We start from the raw sequence: 24,230 nt of genomic DNA on the forward strand, positions 1-24,230 counted from the left end.
ATTCCATGTCTGTCTTGGTAGCTTACTATTTCTTTTAACTTTTTCTAATTTTTCTGCTGTTCTTCATGTTTCTAAGAACTCTTGAGCAATGTTTCTCAGGTCCCTCTATTTAGTAATTTCCTCAAGGTATGACCGCATAATAGCCCATCTTTTAATTCTAAATTATTATATATATATATATATATTATATATATATATATATATATATTATATATATATATATATATATATATATATATATATAGAACAAGCAATTCGTTTGGAGTAAGAATTTTTTCTTCGGACATTATTAAGGATTACACCGACTGAGGACGTGTAAAGAGACACAGAAACGAATGTTTCGGCCACAAAAAATGTGAGTGACAATTTGTATTCTATATTAGCTCTAACCACCATTATTGAGCACTTTCGTACCTACGAGTACCCACCAACACCCATAAATAAATATATATATATATATATATATATATATATATTATATATATATATATATATATATATATATATATATATAAACAGTACACATAAGAATAAAATGAATGAAGTGACAATTCGGACTAAGTTTGAATAATCTCTGGTGGTTACACACTGACTCCGCTCATACCTACTTCAGGGTAAAAGGATTGTTGACTGTCCAACACATAGCTGCCAACTGTTCCGAAAAAAAAACCCAGATTTATTCCGTATTTAACATCCTGAGTCCTAAGGTCTTTATTTTTGGTTCAAAATCCATATAACTTTGTAATTTTGGGCTGGTTTGGGGTAATGGCGTGAATTATTAGAGACTCGAGTCCTAATTGCCATAGCCTAAAATGAAACTAAATGTTTTTGATAAATGTTTTCAATATCTTCCCTAACAGAAATTTAAAAATAAAATTAACAATTAACTATTGTAGTGTGTACCTCCTTTGTGGTATTGAATGCAATCATTTAAATTTCAGAAAAGAGTGTCCAGTCTAATGACATGATCAAAGTAGACCTTGCAGTAGTGACAATGGGAAAACCGGCAGATTTTCCCTCCTATGGCTGGGATAATGAATATGGTGAAGTCACTTGCCAGTAAGTATTGACAAATTTTGAAAACTTTATTTGCATGGAATTATAATTTAATTATATATATATATATATCTATATAAGACAAGTATTGCTTTTATGATATTTGTTTGTAATATTTAGATAGAGTTGACAATGTAGATAAAGGAAATGCTAACAAGCACAACACACTTTCCCAGGAAGAGAAGCAAAGGGAGCAGAAGAGAAACAATAACCAAATGGAGACGAGAACGAAAACATTGACGGAAATTATAAAGAGCAGGAGTAAAAATACGAAGATGAGAAAGAAGAAAGAAAAGAATAGGGAGATGATAATGAAGAAGAAGAAGAAGAAGAAGAAGAAGAAGAAGAAGAAGAAGAAGAAGAAGAAGAAGAAGAAGAAGAAGAAGAAGAAGAAGAAGAGAGAAGAAGGAAGAAGAGAGAAGAAGGAGAAGGAAGGAGGAGGAGGAGGAGGAGGAGGAGGAGGAGGAGGAGGAGGAAGAGGAAGAAGAAGAAGAAGAAGAAGAAGAAGAAGAAGAAGAGGGAGGAGGAGGAGGAGTGCAGTGGGCAAAATTTGAACACTTTTCTTTCATGGAGATGAATTTTAATATAGATTATACAGAAAAATAAGATACACGTTTTGAAATTCATTTTTATTTCTTTTAATTGTTGCCTTTTACAATAATTGCTCACAATAATTATTGTCAGAATGTTTCAATATCTAGCTCGAAGTCTGGCTTGGAGCTTATAACATGAAATGCTTGTCGCCATCCTTAGAGAAAATTATTTTGCAGAGTTCCGTCATTTGAAGCCAGCCAGTTCTTGGTCACCAATAGGGAATTTCTAAAGTTTGTGGAAGACGGAGGATACCTAAAGCGTGACCTTTGGACCGAAGAGGGTTGGCAATGGGTTAACTTCCGGGAAGCAAAGCATCCAACGTTTTGGTGTTGTGACCAAGGTGACCTTTAGGAATATATGGCTTATAACTGTCCTATTGAGTCACAAGTCTTAATGAGGATTATTAAAACTGTTGCATAAATTATTTGCCGTCAATATTTTAAGATATATGTAGTTTAGCTTTAGATACAAACTTGACAACCTTTAAACTGATTAATTACTTTCATCTAGTATTTTTCTAGCCCATAAATTCTTTTGAGTTTTAAATTCCTATTTGACTACAAAACCTAAATGTTCTTTCTATGTGCAAACAAATAACATGATTACATTTTCTCAAGCTAATTATTATCATTTTTTTGCAAACATGATGTAAAGCTTAAATGCGAATAAAATGAAATTCCAATTATTTTGACATGTGACTTATAAGGATCTGTTTCAAGGCATACGTATTCAATTGTAGAGGGTTTCTGTTTGATTGGGTCGAACAACCAGTTCTGACACTACAAAGACAAGATTATACTCATATATGGATAACTTGTGGTGACAACTTTGTTCTTGTACATCTTTTAAAATATTGGATTCCCTGTTTGTACAAGAAATCTTCCCTTCCCCTCAGCAACAAAAAAAAAAAAAAAAAAAAAAAAAGAAAAAGAAAAAAGAAAAGAAAGGAACAACAACAAAAAAACAAAAACAAAAAAAAAACAACAAAAAAAACAAAGAAAGAAAGAAAACCTGAGAGCAAAAGAAAATAAATGATTTAAAAACAAAGATGATAGTTCTAGGCGGATGTAGAAATAGTTGTTTTCAAACCCTGCAATTCATATATGAGCATTGGTTTGCTTATTATGTTTTTATCAGATGCCGTCACTACTCTGGTATTTTAGAAATGAGTCCAGAATTGTGTAAGTCTGCAACAGCAAATGGGTTTTAAAACTCAATGCTTTGCTTGTAGAAAAACATTTGCTTTTTTAGATGCCTTTTTTCACCACACAATATCAATACACATTTTTTGGACACGTATTCTATTTTGAAAGAATGCGCAAAAGTAAGAAACAAAACTTAACTTTTTGGTCAGTGCATAACATCACAGTTAAATGAAAATAAGATAATATAGATCATAATTTCCAAATGACACGTTGTTTTGATTAGGGTGAATATGCGGTAACGATAAAAAGACATACTATAAAACAAACTGAAAAGAAGAAGAAGAAGAATGAAGAATCAACTTCAATTTTTCCCTTCTCTTTGGAATCTTGTTTTTTTTTTTTACATGGGTTTGGTTTGTACAGAACTTTTTGCTTATTTTCAATTTAATTTTTTTTTGACATTCAGGCTTTTGTTATTGCTTTCTCTTGAAATTTTGCGAAGTACGGGACTTTCTTTAAAACATAGCATTTTTGTAATAAAGTGGAACTGAATAGCTTTGATTCATTTAACACTCATAATTGGGTACTTATCGATTATCTTTTATTTACTGTGTGTTAGTTTTTATCGTCTCTAGCCTTTGCCTGGTTTACACAATATTCTTCATTGTAGGGGGTGATAAATAATAGTTTACACGTTCATTAATTGTGAAGAATATTTTTTTTTACATGTTTTGTTTGGTTTTGTTGCATATAAAATCCACTTGTTCCCTCTCTATCCTCCCAAAAGATTAAAATATATTTGCAAACAATTAATTTTCATGTGAACTTAATTAGTTTCTATTTGAATACAATATTTGAAATTTAATTAGATTGTAATATTTTCCTTGCACATATTTACCTCCCTTTTGTATCATTTTAACTAAAGAATAAGCTACTCATCGAGTTTTAAAATTATTTTTTAAAAAAAAAGGAATTTTTGTCCTTTTATTTCGCCCATCTTCTGATTTTAAGTTGGCACAAGATATCCATGGCCTTTCCTATTTCCAAGGTAAATCTTTATGGATCTGCAAAAAAAAGGTTGTTTAATTTAAAATAGCTGTGTGCTGTTACAGAAACAAAAACCCCAAATAAATACTATATAAGAAATCTATTTTGAATGGCATAATATCATTAAGTGAGGTGTAAGAAATGCCTTTATGAACTTAATATGGGCGTTTAAATGAAAAAAATAAACTTTGAACTTGGTTGTACTATCAATCGGTTTCTTATGTTTAAATGAACATTATTCTATAGTCAACAAAAGTAATTAAAAGCGTCAAACAAATAGTATGTTGTCTATTACTCTGGCGTCATAAACTTGAATTGTTGCTAATTAATGCACACCAGTTGTGGGGTTATGTGTTCTAGTGGTTTGGCACTCGTCTTTGGATGGGAAGGTCCAGGGTTCGAGTCCTGCTCTGAGCGCGAATAGTTGAGTCCTTGGAAAGGGCTCTTTATTAACATTTTCTCACTATTCTCAGTAGAATGAGTACCTGGTCATTAACAGCGTTGTCTGTCAGAAAAAAAATGTAATATCACCTAAAAGGCGTCATGTTTTGTTATACATATGTTGCTGTTGGCTAGGGACCCATTGTAAAGTGCCTTGAACATATTTAGTGGGTATTGCGCTATATAAATAAATGCTCAAGATTAATCAAGGTCCAAGCCGTTATCTTAATTTATGTTCTGGTTGATTTATGTCATGTTCATTGCACCTGACTATTAATTGAAGACAACATTTGTAACTAGAGTTTTTAAAAAATAACTTGTGAGGCTTATTATATATGGACCTATATGTCTTGCATTCTGCTGCACTGAAAAATGTCAGTGACATAACGACATCAAGAAATCAAAACCATATTATTCTCTATGTTGTTTGCCTTGTTAAAATGAAGTTGTGGTGTGAAATGGATTTTTAAAAAAAATTTTTATAAAAAGAGAAAAAAAATAATTTTGGGGGGCATATTGCATTGTAATGCCGATTCTGTAAAAATGTGATTTTGAGCTTTAATTTTGGTTGATCTTATGAAAAGGTGTTTGGGGCAAAGGGCGTTGAATTATTTGAAAATAGATCACAGAGCACTTGGGTTCTAAATGGGCATTTCAAAATTATTGATTATCATAGATTATCACTGAGACATAACCAACTGAGTTTTGCTATTTATTTTTTCATCTTTCAGGATGCAAATCTGGATGTGGAGCTGATCTAGCTACAGAAACTCACTGCAATTTGCATTTCGGAGAACAGAACGGAGCGGCCAATGGTCATGAACCACAGGCAAAGAGAGCCAAAACCCAACAATACAAGTACGTATTGAGATTTTGGTGAAAAAGTATTATCACGATTATTAAAGAACTGACCAACAATTTCATAAGTTTTTCTTTATACAAGAAGATTTTTTTTTTTTTTTTTGGGGGGGGGGGGGGGGGGGGGGGGGGCTATTTATGTTTGGTTTGTTTTGTAAAATTCTATAATTACAACTTAGCTTCTAAAGGAAAAAGCTATAAATAATGCACTATTTATACTTGTATATAGGTTCAGAGCTATATTTGACATCCTGGACATGCCGTGGGACTGGCCGGTGGATGCAAATTATCACGAAGCCAAAGCTTTCTGCAACTGGAAAGGACCAGGCTACAGACTTCCTGCAGAGGCCGAACACCATGTCATAAGAGGACCACAGGTATTTTAACATTAAAGTAGGACCAGTGATAGGACAATATCCTCTGAAATGTCAAGAATTCTTAATTATTTATTATTCCACGTTAAAAAAAAATATTTAAGAAATAGTTGTATGATAATCTTCTTTTACCCAATCTTATGTTGACATGATGCTCTTTTTATTAGAATGTTTTTCATTCTATTGTATCTCAAAATATTCAACCTGTTTTGCTCAAGATTTTTTTGTTTTTGAGTTTAAAATATTTTCAAGATTTCCAAACTAATAATTTTGAGAAAAAAATCAATATGTTCTAATTATTTTAGATCATTGTTGGCTCTTTGAAATACCTCCAAATATATAGAACAATTTTTTTATGGATCCAAATTGGCGTGTTGTTTTTTTTTCAATACAACAAAATTGTACATTCCAACTCTTCAGTTACCAGCCTCTAAGGGCCCAGCATGTGACATCATATTCGAGAAAAAGATTGATGCCAACTTGAACTTCAAATATGGATCATCAACCGTGAGTTTCTTTTTTCTTCTAACTCGTGCCAATGCTTTAGAAAGAGAAATGCATTTTACACGTAGGATACAAAATAATTCACTTGACAGCAACTTTGAAAACGAGATCACTTTTTAGAATCTTTTAAAATGATTTTTACTTCTTTTTCTTCTTCCATGATAGTCAAAGCTTATAAAAATAGGAAAAGGGGTCCCTTTCGTCTATACCTCATACCTTTATGATTAATTCGAGGTCATATGATCAATAGGGGGTGAAGTGGCCGAGTGGTTAAGGCATTGTACTGGGACCCAGAAGGTCCTGGGTATGAGCCCCGCTTCAGGCAATTTCGTTTTTTTTTCCTTAGGCAAGATTATTAACCCCAATTTGCTCACTTTGGACAACATAGATTGACATCAGACATCTTGTTTGATGAATTATCTATATTCTTTCATGGAATTCCTAGGCGACGATATCTTTACCACGTCGCGGCGGAAGGGCATTATTTTTTGTTGTTGAATATATGTCAATAGAAACATTTCAGTTGTGTATGTTCAAATCATGATAACCAGGGTCAACACTTTTTAATGATATGCTTTTCGGTAGTGTGTCATTTATTAAATGGTTGTTTGTTAAGAACATTATATATGTATTTTGATAAATGAAAAAGTTTATCCTTGTATATATTTCTGCTAGAAAAACTTTTAAAAGTCATCAATTTGCCAAATAATTTAAGAAAACAACAAAAACCAATTTTTTATTCTGTTCATTTAGCCGGTGAATTACTTTCCGCCATCCAAAACTGGCCATTATGATGTGTTTGGCAATGTCTGGGAATGGGTGGAAGATCATTTCAATGGACTTACAGGATTTCACACTCATTTTCTGTATGATGATTTCTCATCTCCTTGCTTTGATGGAAAACACAATATGATTCTGGTAAGTGAAGCATTATTAAACGTTTTTAGGTCTACCTTAAATGACATCAAAGAGTGTCTGGAGTAGGTCAGGGTTGTCTAAATTTTAAAAGTGAAATTGTCAAAAATGTTGCATTGTTTGGGATTGGTAGAAGAATATCCTGATTTCAGCGCATAGTTGAGTCCTTGGAAAAGGCTCTTTACTCACATTCTCTCACCGTACTCAGGTGTAAAATGAGTACCTGGCCGATAACAGCGTTGTCTTTGTCCGAAAAATTGTAATATCGCCTAGCAGGCGGCATGTCCCATCCTATATGTTAAATGTTGCTGTTGACCAGGGACCCCTTGTAAAGTGCTTTGAGCACATTTAGTGGATATTGCGCTATATAAAGCTCAATTTTTTAACAGGTAAATCCTGTAATTGGCCTCAGAGATTACAGATTTTTAGTAGTAATCATTTAAAGCCATCCAGCTAGCCCCCAAAAACCATGATTTGTCGAAATGTCTGTAGCATGAAATGAGAATACCCTTGCTATCTTTTGGGTACTCTTTCGTAACGTCTTTTCACCAGGTCTCAATTAGGCTGAACTGCTGTTTCTTGCTGTATTGACACAGAGGCTTGAATAAATTGCAGTGTATTGCAAATCGAATGGATTTATGTCAGTCAGATGTTCACTGTCAAAATTTTAAATCAATAAAGTTTTACTACAGAATTCCTGATGTCATCAAAGTTTTATCTCAGGATCAACAGTACTATGAATCTTATTTCTTTACTAACATCTAACATGTTTTCTTTAAAAGGGAGGATCCTGGATTTCAACAGGGGACGAAGCATCCCGTTTTGCCCGCTTTGCATTTAGACGACATTTCTTTCAACACTGTGGATTCCGTCTGGCTCGATGCATCCCAAAGGGCAGTAATACTGTTGATCTTCCTGTAAGGCATGTCGAGACTGAAGTATTTGTACTTGGCACTGGTGTACAAGGTAATCATCAGAATTATGATAAATGTAATTTTGCGGCTATGTGGTCTTGTTGTATGACACTCGCTTTCGGATCGGAAGGTCCTGGGTTCGAGCCTCACTCGGCGCATAGTTGAATCCTTGGAAAAGGCTCTTTACTCACATTCTCTCACTGTACTCAGTGTAAAATAAGTACCTGGCTGTTAAACAGCGTTGTCTCGGTCGGAAAAAAATGTAAAATCACCTAACAGGTGTCATGTTTTGTTCTAAATGATACGTGTTGCTGTTGGTCAGAGGCCCCTTGTAAAGTGCTTTGAGCACATTAAGTGGATATTGTGCTATATAAAAGCTCACATTAAAAAAAAATTGATATACAGATAAAATAAGTTGTTAATTAATTATAATTGCAATGATTTTCCTTTTCCAAATGGTTGAGTAATCAGCAACATAAATTTGAAAACACCATATCATTATGAATGGAAATGCCTAGCTCCGGGTATCTCTAACTTCAAATGTATTATTTTTGTCTAATTGCAGCCAATAAGACATACTTAGAGAACAACATGAGCGTGCAACGTGTTCCCAGCACAAACACTGTTTACAGATATGGCGGAATGGAGACTTTGGATGGCATTCTAGAACTTGAGTTTGGATTTAGAGATAGCTTTGCCGCTGCTGTTGTCACACAATGTGCCAACTACTGCAAGGAGTTGGGAATCTCAATGGAGGCAGCTGTTCATGTTGGAACTGCCACTGGAAGGGGTGCATTTGAAATGAGTAAACATTTTGAAAAGGTAAGAAGGTACTTTCCTTATTTTATCATTCTAATATGATTCTCCACATTAATATATGAACAATTCAAAAATTTACCTGAAGAAAAAAAAGAAATCAAAAACAAAACAAAACAAAACAAGCATAAAAAAAAGAAAGAAAAAAACCCCGAAAAAATTACAACAAAAAACAAAAAACGAAAAAAAGAACTCGGAAAAAAATAAGCAAAAAAACAAACAAACAACAACAATAACTTTCCTTTTGAAAAAAGTTATACACATTTGTTTTGTTTTACTCGTTTTTATTTTTCATTTCTATTTTTACACGGCTCATGAGAGGCTGTGTTCCATGCCAATTCATCATGAGTATATTATGACTCTGGTCATTTATCTGATTAACATGTTTAAGTGTTTCTGTTGGCTTGGCAGCACTTTTAAAACGCTTTAAGGACGTTTAGTTGATATTGCGCTTTATAAATAATCTAGTTTTTTTTAACATCAAGTCTTTCAATCATTCTTCTTTTGCCTAGCGTCCCTTTTTTTCATTAAAGATCCTGGATATTCTTACATAACTGATAATTTCTTAGGATCACACTATTCAGTAATGCTGCCAGTATTAAATGTGTTTAAAATGTCATACTCCATTCAGGTGTTGGGAATTGAAATGTGTGGACGCCTAATTGATGCTGCCATTAGACTGGCCAGAGGTCAAACAATTGGTTTCCGTGATGGTAATGATGTCAAACTGCCTTCTGGATATAATGTTGATAGAATTGTATTCAAACAGGTAAAGATGATCATTTCTTAAACAAAATGTCATGATATCCCTAGATTTGATTTATTGTTTTATATGGACAAGATACAGTGTTTTGTTTGAATGAGAATAGTAAAATTGTGCGGCTATGTGGTCTTGTGGTATGACACTCGCTTTCGGATCGGAAGGTCCTGGACTCGAGCCTCATTCGGCTCATAGTTGAGTCCTTGGAAAAGACTCTACTCACATTCTCTCACCGTGCTCAGTTGTAAACTGAGTACCTGGCCGTTGTCTTTGTCCGAAAAAAAAAAAACAGCCGTCATGTCTCGTTCTACATGCTAAGTATTGTTGTTGGCTATGGACCCCTTGTAAAGCGTTTTGAGCACATTAAGTGGATATTGTGCTATATAAAATCTCAAGTTTAATCAAATAATTGGAACTTCAAGAGTCAGTCATTTTATACAGACACATATTAAAATTACCCGGGATTAACACTTGACAATAATCTGCATATGTGATGAAGACATTTCTTGGAAGAATGTATGAAAATGGCAACTCTTTTTTTTTTGAAACGACATGTGTTACACAGCTAAGCACGTCCACTGTGTAGTTTTATTATCTGCAGATTACCACACTCCTGTATGGTGCAAGAACTGTGGCATACCAGACACAAAACTTTGTTGGATATGCTCATGTTCCCTCTCAATAATTGGCTCAATGCCTGGGAGTGGAATTAAAAAGTAGGAGGCTGGAATTATCTATCTCATGTTCTAACATGCAACGGCAATTGTTCTACTTCAGATAGAAGAATTGCTAAGCCCTTTTTCCTATTCATATATTACTCAAGTGCTTGTTTTATCCATGTTTACTTTAAAAGAAATATTTAGCCTTCTTTAAGATCAGATCCTTTTATTTTACAGTTGACATGGATTGCCAATGAGGTGGAAGGTCATGACTTTGTTCTGATCACGCATCTTGATCGTGCTCAGAACCCAAAAGGTAAGGATAAAGTAGGAATTATTTTCATCTGGTAACATTAGTAGGGTTAATATATACAAAGAGTCAAATCTGGTTATTGGATCGGCCATTTAATTTGAACGCTCTTTCTGTGATATAACTTTTTTCTACACGATATCAACTGGTTGATCAAAAGGCACGAACATGCCATTTAAACGGAATGATTTTAAAGCTCCATTTCATAAAAAATTCAATTTACCCTAGCCAAAATGTCTCTTGAGAGAAAGAATATTTCCACAATCTACAGAGACATTGAGTCACTCACAAAAAAAAAAAAAAAAAAAAAAAAACTTTTATATCTTATTCACTCTTCACAAATTGGGGTTCTTTAGGAGCAATTAATAATTAATAGCAAATCAAGTAATGATCCGAATGGTTGCTTTCCTTTGACGAGCATACAACGCTGGTTGGAATTGTGGAATTTGTGTAAGACATTGGGGCAAAGGCTTTGTTTGTCTTCGATTTGTGTCTAAGTGGTATGAGTGTAATGACAGTTGCTTATAAATGTGTATTCATTAGATGGTTACTCATTCTCTTTACTTCTGTCATTAAGGCGACATAATTTTACTAAAACAACTGAAAGTAGCTCTGTATTACTTTTGATATAGCTAATACAATTACTTAATTACTACAAGTGGTACCACAGTTACTATATGTGTAGTTTTGTTAGGGGCTAACCATTATAAAGTCCATTTGCAGAATAGGTTAATTGGAACACCGCTAATTTGGAACAATTTCTGCGCAAGGGTGTTGTTCCAATTAAGTGCTGATAAGAGAATTGTTTGATCCTGGCACATAGGCATATACAATTTTGGTTTTAAAATAAATTAGTGCGGAGTGTAATTTGATAAAACTTATTGTTTATATTGTAAAGAGCAGAAAAACAAAGATAGCAAGTCTAAACGATTAGATTATTTTGACTTGATGATCTTACTGAATATAAAATAACATATATTGTTTTGGAATATAAAGAATATAATTGATGACAATGACATTTTTATTTCAGCTTGGCTTGCTCGCTTGTGGGAAATTCTCAAGGTCGATGGAGTTCTTGCTATTGCAAGCAAAGATGGGAAATGGGGAGAGGAGGCTCTATTGCCTCATCTTGAAAACAGGTAATTTGTACAAAGTGTCTACAAAGACTATGTTTTGCATCAGATTTGTGTAAATTGTTCAACAAGACAAAACACAGAGATGTCCATTATATCCACTCAGTTTATAGCATTGAAGTGTAATCGTGTGTATACATGGTATTACGGGGCAGAGAATATTTATATATTTCTACATGAATACACTGTAAATTCATTTAGGTCGGTTTGTAAGACTATTACCAGAATTTTTTTAAAACTTGGTGATTTCATCCTTTTGTGCAAGTATGATCAGTGATTCCGTTTAATGGATCTAATTTCAAAATTAGCTTGAGAATTTGTGCTTTCAGCATTCACTTGCCTTTCTGGTTCGTCTTTGACAACCCATTCTATCTGTCTATCATTCTTTTCAAAATATTCAATCACATTGTTTAGTATTTGTTGAAGGATTAAAAAGCCTATTAAATATGTAATTATTTGAACCAAATTTAAAGACGATCACATAAGTGATAACTCATGATTTAACCATAGGACAAGCTAATAATATTAACCTGTATTACTTTGTATTTTGTGTGTTTTCAGACTGAAATGTATTACAGGACAAGAAGTCTCATATCAGGAAAGGGGAGCAACGGACACTGCCACTGTTACTTTTTGGAAACATAAATAGATGGTTGATATAAAAAATCAGCATATAATGATTGGCTCTTATAAGCACATTTTACTAAAAGATGTTATATTTTATATTATTATAGGGACTGCGGTATTTTACACGAGAATCCTTTATTTTTAAAACGTGGTAGATTGATCTCTATTCATGGAAAATAGATACTACGTCTTTACCATGCAATTTTTAGAACAATCATTACTATTTTTAAAAGAAATATTTACAGTTTAACGCAATAATCAAACAACTGGTTTCTAACCAGAACTATTTTATTATCACTCAAAACTTCGCTGCAATAATAGTTTTGATGATTTGAGTGTTCAAAAGATGTTTTTAATTAATTGATAAATATCAGAACCATTCATTATTGAAGTTTGTATATCATATCAGATCAAAATTTTCGCATGGAGTTGTGAAGGAATTATTTTATAATTAATACAGACAATCATAAGAACGTTTTTATGATATTGCCTGATTGATAAATGATAACTTATCTCCTATGATCATTTAATTCAAGATCCCTTTTATAAAGGGTAATGATAAATTAATTGTAATAAATTCTTACAAGTATTCATATTTGGTTGAAGGCTCCATTATACTTTTATTTTTAGTTATACAAATTGCTGTTATGAGAAATATAATTGTAAAAAAAATGTTGATGTTTCCTCCTCTTGATATTTAATGATTATTGAGTTTTTGTATTTTTTATCGGTTTGTTATAAGTTGAAATACATGGAAACATTTATGTAACTACTTATTAAAAAAACTATTTTTCTACAGGACAATATCAGTTTTATATGTCTTTTTGTGGTAAAATGTTGACATGTAATAAACCTTTTGACAACTGTGATGGTGATGTTTTATTTTTCTTGAATGGAAATTAAATATATCTCTTTTTCAAATGAATAGAGGGACCACGGTGTATTGTTAAATGCTCGTTATGAAATCTTTTTTTTTTACTTTATCGGTATGTTGTAATTTGTGACATTTTAAATGCATTTAACGTTTTAAAAAATCATATAATTATATTATTGTCTATTTCCTAACACATGTTTTGAAATCTGTGCGTTATCTTTTTTTATCATCCATTGAATGCAAAGTGTTTTAAACTAGTTACGAATATCACACAATCAAAATTATGTTTTGAATAAAATGTTATTATTAAAAACTTTGTTGAACCATTCTTTTTTTTTTTTAAAGGTCAATGTTCTATTAAATAATTTTGAATTATTTAGTCCCTCTAATGTGACCGTTTTAGCTCAGATGTTTGATTTAAAGTCAAACAGCGCTTATAAGCACCAAAGAAAAAGGAAACCAAAGGGACTTTAAACATCCACTCAGAAACAGGCATCACTCATATCCAGTTAAAGGAGTGTGCCGGTCTCAATGTCATTTTATTGTAATCTCAAATTGATCTTGTAAGGTCTTGAGACCAAATACAAGTTGAAGCATAGGCTGCTCAATTTAAAACACTACAAGCAGTGTGACCTTCACGTGCATGCAGAACGATCCTGAAAATTAACTGTATGAACGCAGCCTTAATATTACTCAAGTGTCAACATCTAATCTAAGTTATGTAAATCTGACTTCAGAATCTTCATAAATGTAAACTTGTTACGTTTTTTAAGACCAAGAATTGCTCAAAATATTCATAGTAATGTAATTAAATCGTCCTTTGCACGCACTACATAGCCAGCTAATGAGAGACCAAATGATAATAGCTTTTTCACTCTCATACTTAAATATTATTTTAATCGGCTGAATATAAATTTTTTTTTCTTTAAAGTGTTCATTAGTGAATGTGTCCCACCGAAGGAGTTGGTGATATTATTATTCACTTATATTTTGTTCAGAAAATCTCACTAAATATTTTGATAATGTGGTGGCCAGGGTAGTGTGTGGATTCACATTAGATCACTTAGAGATCCGGTCAGTAGACCTACCTGAAAAAGTCTTTAAGGCAGGAGTGGTGCATCATTTCCTGTCAACGTCTGCCTAGGAGACGACACCGGAAAGAAAGAGTTGTGCACAAAGATTAAGAGCAAAGGTACCTTACACAGACTTGTACTGTATGAAATTGAAATTTTGTTTCCATATGATCTGCTGGGGGAATAAATCGAGAATTTTGCAGTCATTGTTCACTGATTTGGTTTCTTTTTTAAGGATTTTAAGGCACTTGCGACACATTTCGGTCATATCAGCGCCATTAAAAAGGAAGAAAATTGGATAGTCCAAAAATTATAAATTTACGATTAAAAGCAGAGATGAGAAAGTAAGACAAAAGGAAATCATTCAAGCGCACACAATCAGTGTATTTAGTTTGAGATCACCTAAAATTCTCATCCAGACACAAGCACAGGATTCCACTTAGAGGAACACACTCAAATGCTTACAAATTATTAATATAAGCAAAACAAAAAAATATAACAGTACATAAGCGAGAGATGGCTTACTTACAATGAAAAAAATATCATCTCATAAAACTATAATTACACATTTGACTGTTTCCCTCCCAGCCAAGGTCACCGGCGACGGCCAGACGAAACCTGGTAATCTCATTTCAAGACAAGGGCAGAAAGCAAGTTGGAAAAAAGATATAGGAGGGTAGAAGACAATGCAAGTGACCTTCCCGTCCACTATATGGAAGAGCAAGACCCCACCCCAGATTGGTCACTGTGATTCTGAGGAAAAGCGTTAATAGACGAAATCATTTATCGATTCATTTCTTTTTTTTTTCGTGTTGAAGAGAAAACTCCACTCAGCAAAACAAAATAAGACATAGATCAATGTATATTTAAAATATCAAAACATTTATTGTCAGTTTCTTTTTCTGTCATGAAAATAAGTTAGCGTCTACTCTATGTATTGAATATTTCACAACACACCCATTTTATGGTCCGGCAATGAGTATGAGACAAAACGGTAAAATGAAACGATACTTCCAAAAGGGGTTTCCTCATGATCTTAGTAAATTTGTGAATATACATGACCAATTTTGTCAAATCTGTTATAGGGTCGGCGTGAATCTGATGCTAAAAATTGAATTTAAAGTTGATTAGTTTGGAATAACAAAATGTGAGATTTTAGTCATTTGAGGACATCCATTCTCCTCAATTAAGAATATCAATCCAAGTAATATTCCATAAACCTTAGAGTCAATTTTCGGTATCTGGTTCATCCGACATAGTACCCGATATATATATATATATATATATATATATATATATATATATATATATATATATATATATATATATATATATATATATATATATATATATATATGTAGTGAACTAGAGTTCTTATCGCTATTAGGCTAATATTAAATTATGTTTTTCACGCAAATTTATCAAAACTACAAAGATAATTATTTCATGAGATTTTTTCAAGAATCGATAAGGTACAATTCTTCTAACTTACTTCAAAGGAAGAGTCAAGAGTAACATAGAAAGTGTTAACAATTTGTGTTAAAACATGCACACAAAAATCGTTTTCCTTGATTTTCTTCACCAATATACATGTACCACATTTTATTTTTATATCTTATTTTTCATAATCTATGAAAATGATTAAGTACATTCGCAACTCTTTTGTGAAAAAAACAATACAAAACTAAAATTATATATATATATATATTTACACACACACATATGCATGACATGTATTGACGTTATGCAACAAAATGACTTATGAGAAGCACGGGGAAAGCATGCATAACAACACATGATTTTTTTTTCTGTTTATACCCATCCAACTCTTATCCCTACATCAATGAAGCACTATCACTAGTGCTTTTCCCCCTGTCCATTGCAATTCAAAAACTAACATTCTCTTTATAAACTAGTACAAGAAGCCATGAACAACATGACAGCATACATACAAATAATAAGATGATCTCTTTTTTTTAGTGTGTTGTGTTTTAAAAAGCAACAACAACAACAAAACCCAACTAAATTAATATTAATATGTAAATTATTATAACCAATGATATCATTTAGAACATTTGGTGGGTGTCAACTGTCTCGCTTACAAGTACATATAACAACAATTAGACCAAACTGCACATATCAATGATAATATTATTTCGATAGATTTTATTTCAGATCTATATAAAACATGTACAATATATGCATATAATGCAATTTATTTATCATAATGCAGTCAAGACATACATTGAGCCATTTCAATTTGTGACTAGATTATTATTTTTTTGCCACTGTAGAAATTAAATTCTAAAACAAAAGAAAGTGTAAAAAAATTATAGAAAATGTATTTCGTACACACAAGAGGTATCTTAATTTACTTTTTATTTATTGAAAGAAATGAATTGAAAATGGAGTTTTAATGTTGAACAAGTTCATATGACTCCAAAACTTGACATTAAATTATAACATATTAAACTATAAGTAAAGAAGGGAAAATTCGGACTGTTTTTATCTGCCTTATCTAAATGAAATATGTTAATGGTATCCAATAATAGATAATTGACAAAGTGATATGTCCATTTGGTGACAAAGTGATATGTCCATTTGGTGAAAATGATTCTGTTCTCATTATGAATCTTTGAGCACAAAATCTTTCTTCGCTGTAAAGAGAATTTTATAGTGTCATTTGTTTATCGTATTGGAATAGTAATCATTTCCAAACCAAAGGAGCCTCAAACAGATAATCAGTTATGAGAATACAGTGAAACTTCACTATACCGTCTTCTACTCCACTGTCACTGCCTATTACGAAATAAATGACAAGCACAGGAAGTTTCAATTTATGATAAATCCAATCAATTTATATCACCAACTTGACACATTTGCTAAAGTTCCAAACAAAGCAATATAAAGAAGTTTTAATCTATGTACGTAACGTCCACACATATACGTATATATAGAGCAGTAAAGTTAGGTGCCCCAAACGTAAACAAAGGTCGAGAAGCACGTGGCAAACCACGTGTTCCTGTCTTGACAGCTCACGTTCCAATGTAAATTATAGAAAAAAAATAACCTTTAAAATTTGGCTGTTAGGTGGCAAAAGAAACACATATTCATAAATACTCGATCATGCATCAAATAATGTCTAGATATGGATATTTTATGGAACACAAGGTAAAATTTTCTAAAATTTATCAAAAGTTACAGTCTATCTATTTTTAGACCAGAGCAAATTATTGCGCTGGTGTGAACAAAACGAGAATTATTCGGACCCTGATTTTCATAATAATTTAGCCTTATATTATTATTTCTGCAACTGTTAGATTTTATGTAAACATATTTTCAATACTGAAAGTGTATTGCCTACAACTCAAACTACAAAATTGGGAGACCTATATTGTGCGTAAATTATTCCGGTCCCTAACGGAAATCACTAGCAACTTGTTATTGTTTACGTTTGGGGCACCTAACTTTACTGCTCTATACACATGACACAAAGATTAGTGACGATGGAAATGAGTTCATAAGTTTAGTTATTTTATAGTGTTTTTCAAATAAAACTTGTACAAATCAATAGAATACGTTAACAAATATTAATATACAAAAATAATTAATATTTCATGACGAATGCATAATACACAATAACCATATGTTTTTATACTATTAAACCAATAACCTTTACAAAGAATGGGACTTCACATCTGTCACATAGAATCTAATCGGTAAAAATTAATTTCCTTTTTTTAAACATAAAATTTCAAAAGGTATAATCGATGACGTCACTAAATTTGGAACTAAAATTGTCTTAAAATGTAACAACCTTAAGTTTATATTCTGATTAAACAAAAATAAATAACTATTATTATATATGGAAAATAAAAATGACGGATAAAACCATTTTCACTCTTAAAATCGTTAGTATCAAAATTTGTGATCCACGTTTTACTTAGTGGAAAGTAACTTTTTTCTTTAACGATCTGAAGGTATAAGAAAGAATTTTAATGGAACAAGAAACTGATTGCTGCTTCACTACTAGTTGTAAATATTCGATCTTACACTAAGGACCATTTGATCTTGTTTCACCTATCAGTACTGATTTCCCATGAAAATTGTGGAGTTATCCTCGGCTTGAAGTTGAATCACCGTAGAATTTGGCACCATTGCCTCTTGTGATGGTGACTAGGTTAACACCCTGACTTTTAATCATTCATATTCATTTGTATCCGTGGTGCTCATGGAAAAATTGCCACTAGAATATTAATTGCACTGTACTTTATTTTGTTATTCATATTTTTTAAATGCTATTGCTTAAATTCAGCATTAAAATGATATTACTCCTTAGACAACCATAGGAGATTAAAAAATACCTTTTTGTTACTATTTCTCTGTGTTCCCACTGTGAATAATACATTTCAGTTATTATTACCTCTTTGTACCGAGTAATAAGGCATTGTCACAAAGAAAGTCGTGTCTGAAATAATGAAAGAATTGTGAATTTTGTTCCTTGTTGCAAAATTAAACTATAAATGTTCTCAAAAACATATTGAACTCATTTATACGTAATTCAACACATATTTTTTTTGGGGAACAGCAACATTCACCTTGTCTTTTAAATTCGATTATCCGAACAAACAGAAAGAAATCAAATAATTATAATATAAACACGAACAAAATACCACATGCGTTTACAGTGAAGAAATTACAATAGCCATGCATTCTAAAAATCATATTTGATTATCCAAATAAATAATATCTATGTTACACAATGAACTCCATCATAAAATCAAATTATAAATACTTTAATGGACTAGATGACACACCTGTGAGGCCTCCATACTCGTTTTATTTGATCAACGTTATAAAAATGTGAGGATATCATTACCTGAAGCTGTTGCTGCCTACATTAGATTAAGTGATTATGCATGCATGACAAGACGAAGGATGAGAACAATAAACGTGATAAGGGGTGTTATGCTGTCGTCAGAGTGATATACAATGAAATATGATTTTATTTATCAATGCAAAATCAGATTGAGTATAGTTGTAACATATTAAGCCCAACAATAATAGATTAAACAAGACATGTATTGTTTGTTGTATTGACTTCAGTGAAAGCATATAAATAATACTGGGTTGACTTCTCATGTTCTCCTGCTCGTGGAGATCATTAAAATATAAAATAATTGAGAAAAAAAAATCCAACAAAACAAGAACATTCGTTGAAAAAGTTTCAAATCAGCCTATACTATATGAAATAAATCACCTTTGTTCATGAATTAATTAGTAAATGAGTCAATAGAAATTATGATATCACCAGCGACACCTAATGGTAATTATTTTTTAAAAAACAGTTATGCAACGTATGATTATCAAATTATGTTTAACATTTGAAACAAATTGCCCACTAGTGAATTTTTGGCCTGAATATATTGGTCTCACAATATTGAATGAAGTTTAAAGAAAAAAATAACAATGCTTGGTTTTTATTCGAATAAGATAACGGACAACATGACGGTCAACATTTAACTTAAATTATATCCAAAATGATGTGACATCAACCACAATGTCATCATTTCGACTTTGGCACATTTCAATGACTTGTGATTTAAAAAAATCTCATTTGTCAAAAATGAGATGTCAACGAAAAAAAAGAAGGAAAAAAATATCAGTTAAAAATAAAATCTGTGAGTTAAATCAATTTACCCCTTTCTTCCTCTTCTTATGATGTAAAAAAGTTCACCAATTGTATGTTGTTTTTATGGTCTTAATCATGAAGTGTCGTGAGTAGCCCTTGATGACAGAGACTTACTTAAATAAGTATCTTTACTGCAGTATCATTATTATATGTTATTCGAATTGGATAAATGTATTATATCCTTTTCCGTGGATGATCTCATATTCGAATTCCGGCACAGGAAGGACACCATTGGACAATTTCACCATATCCCGAGGCAGGTTAATGTACTATGCAGTCATAATTAACTTTATTTTATTGTAAAAACTACTCTGTACCGAAACCCAACGTAATATAAATGCTGATACAAAGGTGTACATAATATAAATTCAATAATTGTTGAGAGACATTTTAAACCCATTTGCTTTTCTGAAGATTAATTTACTATAAAAGTTTTAAAATGAGATACATTTGTCTCTTCATTTTGTAATGTAATATTCTGATTTTACAAATAAATGATAGATACTCATTGTGCACATTAAAAAAAATAATGGAAGTTATGTCATCTAAACTTTTGAATGACTGTCAATTTTTAAAGAATATAAAAAACGACATAAGGGAGAATACAATTGGAATATTCTTTTTGCACAAACAGTAACTACCATTTTTTATTTATAAAATTGTGCAGATTACAAAAGGTGACTCAAATTATTACTAATTCATAACTAACACAAGCTAAAACATTTTTCAGAGAACATATTCAGAACAAACTGTCAGTAAATACGTGACAGAGGGTCGATTTCTTGTCTGACTCTGTTGAGGTTGAGGGGTATAAGGAACGCACATTTGTCTCCACTTGAAAATTAGAATTAAGATAATCTCACACGTTACTTGAAATTAAATTTGTAATAAAACATATTTTAAACAATGACTTCTGGTTCGTCCAACAGTGACTGTGACAACTGAATGTTTATATTCTTCTTATTGTGTTTTTTAGGCTGAAGGCAATAGTCTGTAATATCATTGATGTCAGGCGATGAGTCTGCTTGTGTCGTTACACGTTTTGGATTCTTATCATATTTATCCAAAGCAATTTCCTGCAATTCTTCAGTAGGCACTGCTTTAGGTATGCCTCTCTTATCTCCAGAAGAAAATATTGGATTTCTGTAACGTCTGATATTGTCTTGATTTTCGTTATTAGCCACTGCTTGTGGATTTAGAAATTCATCTCGTAGACGTTGCCGTCTTCGTTGAACCCGATAATGCCACACGATCAGGATGGTAACACAGGCAACCCCCAAAATAGCGATTACTGAACACAATACTGGCATCAAGTACTTGGGATCTGTAAAAACGTAAAGATGAAAACGAATAATTAAGCAATTCGATTACAAATCATGTATTTCAGGTGTATTAATCAAAGAGTGCATTCTGGGTGGGGTTCTTGACCTCTCATTGGGGGCAGGAAGGTCACTTACTGTGTCTATATCTGTTTCCAACGTGCTTTCTGTCTTTGTCTAAGAATGAGATTACTTGGGTTTGTCCTTTCTCTGGACGGGGTCCTTGGTTGGAAGGGAAACATTCAACTGTATAGTTACGAGTTGTGGGAGATGATATATTTTTGTTGTTGTAAATACTCTCTCTGTTAGGTACAGTTATATTTTTCGTTTTGAATGTATAATGTAAGCATTTGAGTGTGTACCTCCTAGTCGGATCATGTGCTTAAGTCTGGATGAGACTTTGATTGATCTCTTGGAATCTACATATGTTCCCTATTGGAGCAAACTCCCCCTTTCCTTGTGTGCTTTAATTGTAATTCTAGAATCTTTTGACTATCCTATTTTCTTTCTTTTCACTAGCGCTGATATGACCTAAATGTGACCCTAGAAACAAACAAAGAATGTATTAAACACGTTCTTTATGATATGCATTTTTTCATTTTAATGAGGTGATTTTCTTTGGCGTTAACAATAACAAATTTATACTTTAAATATGAGATGTTTTCATTAATCTTTGACAAAAGATATATCACCTGCATCATCCCCATCGGTAGCAAGCTCCAGTTTAATTTTTGTGACTGCTGAGAGGGCGCTGCTATTGGCCTGCTTGTGAGAAAGGACATTCACCATTTTGTCTGATGCCTCAGCCACCAAGTTTTCACGTTCTGTCATATCTTTGGATGTAGACTAGAATAATGGGGTGAGATGATAGAATGGTAAAATTAGATAAGATATCCAATAAACGAGGTAGCAATTTATCAATCAATAATAGATATATTATATATTATATATATATATAAAATTATATATATATATATATATATATATATATATATATATATATATATATATATATAAACCCTTCTCCAGTCATATTAAAACGCTATTGATGAAGATTTAGAATAAAGCGAAATGAAAAACGAGGTTAAGCAGCAAAGCTTATTACAATGTGTATTAATTATGCTCTATTTAATTCAAGAAAATGCATTTTTGAATTTCGAATATCATGATTTATATTTAAAAATTGCTGTAAAATAAAGAGGATTTTGTTTAAACCTATGTTTATTAAAATTACATGTCATTTTATCAATGCAAAGCATTAAAACAGGCTTAATATAACGTTTAAATATCAAACAATTCGTCATTAAAGACAGAAGTAGTTATATCAAACATACCAGTGTAATAATAATGGTATCTTTCCGATGGATTTTGATCGCACATAATACATAGAGTGTTTCCTGTTTTACGACTCCCTTCAACTGGGGTAGCTGCCTCAAACTATTACAAATGCTTTCTACAGTGATGCCCTGGGAATGAAAGAAAAAATCATTCGGTTTTTTGAAATATTGCACAGTGCAATGATTTTACATTACATGTTACATTTTAACGAAGTACATTTGCGATAAAGAAATAAAGATAAATATTATCACTTTATTTATATTGATGGAAGACACATTGAGAACATTTCAACTATTTTGCACTCCACTTTCCTACGAAATTTTGCCATTTCAAAAAAGAACATAACATTACTACAGTGCTATTTTTGTAATATTCCCTAATACAGCCATATAATAATTTGTTTTACTATTTGGTACATCTATCATGACGCATGTACCACACACAAAGTCTCATATATAATTGATTATTAAATCTGGAAATGCCAATATAATGATAAACTATGCAATACTTATAGTTTAATAAAAGAATTATCATTTACCTTGTAGAACATTAATATGTTATAGTGAATTTTAAACGATATAATTTGATCATGATAGTTAATCTGCATATTTTATATGCTTGATTGAATCTGGAGAGATTAGCACACAAATTATGCATGGTGAAAAACATAACCAATGGCTTCATGCAGACTGCATATTAGTAAAATGATCTATAATTTCCTTAAATGGGTACAAGTAACGTTCGGTTCACCCACACTTTTGCCCATCAGTTAGTGTGTTGAAAGTCGTAAAATAGAGGAACTTCTTATTTGAAAAAAAAAACTGCTTGGCATTTGTGATATTCTATTGACCCGTAAAATAGTCAAAATAGGGATCCTGGTAGAATACTTGTATGACATAGACCAACATTTATTGATCATTGTCTGATCATTCAAAATACAAACTGATGGGCGCATGTAATGTGTGGGTTAAAATTTTTATTTATTATAAGTCAGACCCACGTTCATTCACCACACTTAATTTAAATAATCAGAGTGAAGGATAATCGATACATAGAAAACTCACAGCTGGCATTTTTGTCATGTCAAAAATCAGAGTGATTTTAGCACAGTTGTTGCCTAGTTGTGCTTGGTTAGGAGCACAAGGCCATCCATCCCCCGGAAGAGGAATTTCTCTGACTGCTTCCGTTTTGTCATGACATACTCCATGTGGCACACATGGAGGATTCAGACACGTTCCTGGCATCACTGGAATACACACTTGATTTGCTTGACATGGTGAAACTGGCGCTGTGCCATTCGGATGTTTCAAACAATTGGGAGGTCCGCATGCCACCTAAAGGAAATATCCATGAAATGAATTCAATCAGATAATATATTGTTGCATCTTAGTTATAATAAAAGTTAATGATAAATTAAGTCGATTCCTGAACAAATATATACATTACTCCGTATTGCATTCTCAATTTGCAGAAAAATCATTTAATTCTAAGATTTAAAAAATATTTCTACATTTTAATAACATCAGAAGATGGCGAATGCAAATACTTTGCAATTTATGGGGGTTAGACGAATTGAGAGTTTATAAATGTGTAGTCGAACATTGTCAACAAGTCTTACCTTTGTGCAAAGAACTATGCCATTTTCACAGCGACAAGAGTTGCAATCGTGTTGCCAGGTTGTCCCATCTGAGAAGATCCGGCGACCATGTTCACAGGACTTTGGCATTGGGAGTTGACCAATCACTGTGGATAGAACTATAATTAAAGTAATGGTCAATGAT

General features: G+C 32.2%; 2 protein-coding genes across 10 annotated transcripts in view; one reads left to right on the plus strand and one right to left on the minus strand.

Moving 5' to 3' along the window:
• LOC144962626 (uncharacterized) overlaps positions 1-13,340 on the plus strand; it is a 28,097-nt gene extending 14,757 nt beyond the window's left edge. For all 3 annotated transcript variants that reach the window (XM_078895720.1, XM_078895721.1, XM_078895722.1), the window contains 12 exons: positions 942-1,059; positions 1,827-1,990; positions 5,015-5,141; positions 5,371-5,518; positions 5,936-6,022; positions 6,773-6,937; positions 7,717-7,900; positions 8,414-8,670; positions 9,296-9,433; positions 10,321-10,399; positions 11,424-11,532; positions 12,088-13,340. In XM_078895720.1, the coding sequence (XP_078751846.1) occupies positions 942-1,059; positions 1,827-1,990; positions 5,015-5,141; positions 5,371-5,518; positions 5,936-6,022; positions 6,773-6,937; positions 7,717-7,900; positions 8,414-8,670; positions 9,296-9,433; positions 10,321-10,399; positions 11,424-11,532; positions 12,088-12,175 (1,664 nt within the window). In that variant the 3' untranslated portion in view covers positions 12,176-13,340. The remainder of the gene's footprint in view (positions 1-941; positions 1,060-1,826; positions 1,991-5,014; positions 5,142-5,370; positions 5,519-5,935; positions 6,023-6,772; positions 6,938-7,716; positions 7,901-8,413; positions 8,671-9,295; positions 9,434-10,320; positions 10,400-11,423; positions 11,533-12,087) is intronic.
• A 4,495-nt stretch (positions 13,341-17,835) lies between these two features.
• The window catches only part of LOC144962627 (protein jagged-2-like), a 105,354-nt gene continuing 98,959 nt past the window's right edge, over positions 17,836-24,230 (minus strand). For 3 of the 7 annotated variants that reach the window (XM_078895728.1, XM_078895729.1, XM_078895727.1), the window contains 5 exons: positions 24,068-24,192; positions 23,514-23,783; positions 22,446-22,577; positions 21,804-21,957; positions 18,366-21,116 (listed from right to left, as the gene is read on the minus strand). In XM_078895728.1, coding sequence (XP_078751854.1) covers positions 20,692-21,116; positions 21,804-21,957; positions 22,446-22,577; positions 23,514-23,783; positions 24,068-24,192 — 1,106 coding nt within the window. In that variant the 3' untranslated portion in view covers positions 18,366-20,691. Of the gene's footprint in view, positions 21,117-21,803; positions 21,958-22,445; positions 22,578-23,513; positions 23,784-24,067; positions 24,205-24,230 lie in introns of all 7 variants that reach the window. The other 4 variants (XM_078895723.1, XM_078895725.1, XM_078895726.1 and 1 more) reach the window with 2 other exon arrangements.

Source organism: Berghia stephanieae, chromosome 1 (assembly GCF_034508935.2).
Source record: "Berghia stephanieae isolate SIO BIC M18660-M18661 chromosome 1, UCSD_Bste_1.3, whole genome shotgun sequence".
Lineage (NCBI taxonomy): Eukaryota > Metazoa > Mollusca > Gastropoda > Nudibranchia > Aeolidiidae > Berghia > Berghia stephanieae.